The sequence below is a fragment of the Penaeus japonicus genome, unplaced genomic scaffold, assembly GCF_977035675.1.
Source record: "Penaeus japonicus unplaced genomic scaffold, GWHDUDI00000001_assembly GWHDUDI00000022, whole genome shotgun sequence".
NCBI lineage: Eukaryota > Metazoa > Arthropoda > Malacostraca > Decapoda > Penaeidae > Penaeus > Penaeus japonicus.
In genome coordinates, this window is record NW_028234424.1 from 9,769,145 (window position 1) to 9,774,144 (window position 5,000).

Below are 5,000 nucleotides of genomic sequence, written 5' to 3' on the forward strand. Positions count from 1 at the left end.
TGTACAATCTATCTCTCAAGTTCCATTATCATTCAAGATGCTGTGAGTGTGGCACAACAATGGTGATCCCTGACCCTAGGTCAGTAGATTCTTGTACTGTCGCCTGATTGCTGAAGCGGTTTGTTAAGGTCCGGCTTAATCGACTAATTTCTGACAAGACTTGGGACAACAGAGCATTTGTCTGGTGTTGTGCCTCACGCTGCTGTGCTGCATCATCAAGGCGGGCTTCCAGGCGTTCAAGTCTTCTGCTTATGGCCAGGTTTTCTTCCAGGCGTTCTAACCGAAGACACACTTCTTGGAGCTCCCCTGGCATAACAGAGCCATCCAGAAGGTTTGGTGACCTAGTGGATCCGCTCGCCATGGAAGCGGTGACAGGAGGTTCTAGCATCTCTTCATTTGGTTCATCTGTGTAATCATCGTCAATATCCTCCACTTCTTGCTTGAAGAATCTCTGCTTCTTCTTTTTCGGACTGGTGCGCAATATTTTTCCCCTTCGCTTCAGAGCATTTGGGACATCTAAGTCAACTGAAACAACAAAGAAACTTTATTTGACTAAGACATATTATGTTTTCCAAGAAATATCTAATATCTACGAACACAAGGTAAGAAATGTATCGCTGTAAATTTTATTTATAATATCTCAAAAGTCTAACATCTGAGTGAATATATCTATTATTCCTATAATGGAAGAAAAAACAACAACATTACAGTCCAATATAGTCCTAATCTATATCTATCTCCATATCTATTAAATACCCTGACTTTAGTTCCCTCAGCCACATACTGCACAAACTGGGATCTCATTACCTGGTATTGGCATGCCCACAACCTTCATCACATGCCTGACTCTGGTGTAGAAAGGCCATAAGGGCAGCGTTCCTGTTGCCTCCACAGCTGCCTTGTGATGCTGGAAGCCCTGAGCCAAATTCGCCCATTTCCGCTTGCACTGCAATGCTCCTGCTTGGTGGCCTTCCAGTTTCATTTGTTCTGATACAGTCTGGGAGTAATAAAGTTTAAATTAAATGTCATTGTCAGATCCCATGATACATCTTCTACAATGGAACATTGGATAATTACCAGATTCTATTCAAGAGAAGTATTTAAGTCAAGGAAATAATGATGGTACCATGAGTAAATTCATTAATACAATTACTACCTTTCTTTGAAAATATAGATATCATTACATAAAAAAATAATATTCCTGTTTTGTTTATGGCAAATATTCAAATATGAAATATGTTAAATTCAAATATGAAAGTAACACTAATTCATAATATATGAGTACTATTTAATAAAAAGTAATTTCATCATCAAACAGCACAAAGCTATTATGGTAAAATACTTGAACAGAAAATAACAACACCAGATGAAACAGCAATAAACTCAATGTACAAGTTTGAAGTACATATAATAAATCATTTAAGAGCTTGAAGAATAAGTTGGACATACACATATATATGTGTATGTGTGTTTGTGTGTGCGTGTGCGTGTGCGTGTGCGTGTGCGTGTGCGTGTGCATGTGCGTGTGCGTGTGCACATTCTCCTCACCTCCCAGATTGTGTTATCATCACGATCCGAGTCTTTATCTGTGAACCAATCTCTGAACTCCAGTAGAAGGTCGAGCAGCATTTGCACAGCGGCATCACTCCACTCCATCGGACCTATTGCAGACATCAATAAAAAATAACGAATTGTCATAGTTCTTAACTCGCTAATTGGATGTATAGTATGCTATACAATTATGACAAAGGAATAAAATGTGTTCAAAGTAAATAAACTACCATATTTTTCAAGCAATTGGTTACAACACTTTTCCAATTATTGATTAAGTATGTAAAAAGAAAAACATTATTAAAAGGATAAAAAAGTAGAAATCATACGGAAATTGAGCCTAAATCCTTGATTCCATTTGGATAAATATAGCTGAAATAAACATCATATGAAAGCAAACATAAATAACATCAGAAACATACCATCTGAAGTTATGTCGGAAAAATCCTCATCTTCTGTATCATTGTGCGTCTTGAATTCATGTATAGCATGCTGGGCACGGCTGTAAATAAAAGTTTAACATTAAAACTAACTTCTGAGAATGTAAATTGAGATTAATATCATCAAATACATTTAGTCAGTGCTGATTTGAAATGTACAGCAAAGATTTTGTTTTTAAGTCTATTGCATCAATAATTATCTTTCACTCAGAAAACTCAATCTAGGCATAGACTGGTTCTTTTTTTTTCTTTTTTTTCAGTATGACAAGAATAATTTGTTTCTCCTTTTTTCCTTCCAAGGTCATCATCCTTAAATATGTTTAAATGTAAATGCTTCAGTTTGAGGCAGTATAAATTTTGCATTGGATTGTCAGTACTAGATACCGTGTGTGTGGATTAAAGTGTAAGAAAAGACTATGGCACATCACTATAGGTACAGTATTGCATCTCTCTGGCATTCAACAATGCTATGTAACTTGTCCTCTTGTTATGATACCCATATCATAGCTTAGCTTAGTGTTTAGGAAAGAGGGTGGGGAGGGGAACCGGTGGTAGAAAATAGGTTGGGTTCTCAAAACTTTTTGGATGACACAGAGGATCTGAAATACTTCTTTCTTGTTCCTCAAACAACAGAATTGTTTATCTTTTTTACTTGTAATTCATTAGTGAAATGGTAAATATAAGATACTGTGTTAACAATGCATAATTTTCACCCTTTATGCCTTCCCTGGTTATGCCATTCTACATATCTAGATATGTTGTATATATGTGTGCATACACATACATGCATACATATACACACACAGACACACACACACAAACATATACACACACATAAACACATTTATATAGGGGGTAGGGAGAGAGAGAGTAGAAGGGAGTGGGAAGGAGTGGGAGAGAGTGGGAGAGTGGGAGAGTGGGAGAGAGGGAGAGGGAGAGGGAGAGGGAGAGGGAGAGGGAGAGGGAGAGGGAGAGGGAGAGGGAGAGGGAGAGGGAGAGGAAGAGGGAGAGGGGGAAGGAAAAGGAAAGGGAAAGGGAAAGGGAGAAGAGGAGGGAGAGGGGAGGGAGAGGGAGAGGGAGAGGGAGAGGGAGAGGGAGAGGGAGAGGGAGAGGGAGAGGGAAAGGAAAAGGAAAAGGAAAAGGGAAAGGGAGAGGGAGAGGGAGAGGGAGAGGGAGAGAGAGAGAGAGAGAGAGAGAGAGAGAGAGAGAGAGAGAGAGAGAGAGAGAGAGAGAGAGAGAGAGGGAGAGGAGGAGGGGGGGGGGGGGAGAGGGAGGGGAGGGAGAGGGAGAGAGAGAGAGGGGGAGAGAGGGAGAGGGAGAGAGAGGGAGAGGAAGAGGGAGAGGCAGAGGCAGAGGCAGAGGGAGAGGCAGAGGGAGAGGGAGAGGGAGAGGGAGAGGGAGAGGAGAAGGGGAGGGGGAGAGAGAGAGGAGAGAGAGAGAGAGAGAGAGAGAGAGAGAGAGAGAGAGAGAGAGAGAGAGAGAGAGAGAGAGAGAGAGAGAAGAGAGAGAGAGAGAGAGACAGAGAGAGAGAGAGAGACAGAGAGAGAGAGAGACAGAGAGAGAGAGAAGAGAGAGAGAAGAGAGAGAGAGGAGAGGGAGAGAGAGAGAGAGAGAGAGAGAGAGAGAGAGAGAGAGAGAGAGAGAGAGAGAGAGAGAGAGAGAGAGAGAGAGACAGAGAGAGACAGAGAGACAGAGAGACAGAGAGACAGAGAGGCAGAGAGGCAGAGAGGCAGAGAGGCAGAGAGGCAGAGAGGCAGAGAGGCAGAGAGGCAGAGAGGCAGAGAGGCAGAGAGGCAGAGAGGCAGAGAGGCAGAGAGGCAGAGAGGCAGAGAGGCAGAGAGACAGAAGGACAGAGAGACAGAAGGACAGAGAGACAGACACAGATTGAGTGAGAGAGAAAGAGAGAGAGAGATACAGAGATAAAGTGATATGCAGGTATTAGCCAGAAGCATAAACATAAAATCCACAGGGAGAGAAAACCCAACCGTCCATACCGATTTTCAAAATAGGCTTGTGTATCAGCATCGTCTTTGAGAAATTCATGCATGTTGTCGAAATAGTCAATCCTATGTCCTGCCTTCTCACCGGACATCTGCCTGTCCAAAACAGCCAGGTATCGGATCTGGATCGACAAAATAACAGAAAAATCCTTAGTTATGCAAGAACCACACGATAGTAAAGATATAGCATATGGAAACCCAGAAGAAAAAGAAAGAAAGTGAATACAACAAACAGATTATTGGCTGAATTAATAAAAGATTAAAAACAGAGTAAACAGATAATTGGAGAGGACCACTATGAACATGATATATATACTATAATAATCAAATATAAATGGTTATTACAGTACTATAAGAGACTAACAGATTATTACACAAACTCAACATATGATGCCAAAATTAATTGAAATAACAATATTACAAATTACATAAACAAAATTAAGAATCTCACAACCAGTATTTTAATCACCATATGTACATTTTCATTTTAGTTTTTTATTGATTTTCTTAATTCATTCTTATCAAATCTTCTTTACAGGGGAAATACTTACTCAGAGATATTAAACTACGAGGCAAGATTGTGACTCAATATTAACTAGAAGAACACAGTGCTATCTTTCTTTGGGAATTACATGACATAAATATAGTTGTGTCTCCTATCAGACACCAACAGACAAGAGGTATGAGGAAGAGAAGAAAAAAGAGAGACTCAAGTGAAGAGGTATGAATGAATACTTAGGGATATTGGCATAAAGTGAGTGTTTGACAAACAAACAAACAAATTTAAAAAGATGCACAACTACACACACACACACACACACACACACACACACACACACACACACACACACACACACACACACACACACACACACACACACACACACACACACACACACACACACACACACACACACACACACACACACACACAAACATGAATGAAATATCATGCAAAAGATATAGACAGAACACATATACATATATCAGAAAGAAAGAAAAATACCTT

General features: G+C 40.3%; 1 protein-coding gene across 1 annotated transcript in view; it reads right to left on the bottom strand.

Annotated features, from left to right (window-relative positions):
* The window catches only part of LOC122265197 (uncharacterized), an 8,738-nt gene that overhangs the window by 189 nt on the left and 3,549 nt on the right, over positions 1–5,000 (bottom strand). Inside the window, exons 2-7 of the mRNA XM_043034365.2 lie at positions 4,998–5,000; positions 3,986–4,113; positions 1,974–2,053; positions 1,549–1,661; positions 808–997; positions 1–525 (exon numbers count right to left, since the gene is read on the bottom strand). The exon at positions 1–525 is cut by the window's left edge and continues 189 nt beyond it; the exon at positions 4,998–5,000 is cut by the window's right edge and continues 227 nt beyond it. Coding sequence (XP_042890299.1) covers positions 29–525; positions 808–997; positions 1,549–1,661; positions 1,974–2,053; positions 3,986–4,113; positions 4,998–5,000 — 1,011 coding nt within the window. The 3' untranslated portion in view covers positions 1–28. The remainder of the gene's footprint in view (positions 526–807; positions 998–1,548; positions 1,662–1,973; positions 2,054–3,985; positions 4,114–4,997) is intronic.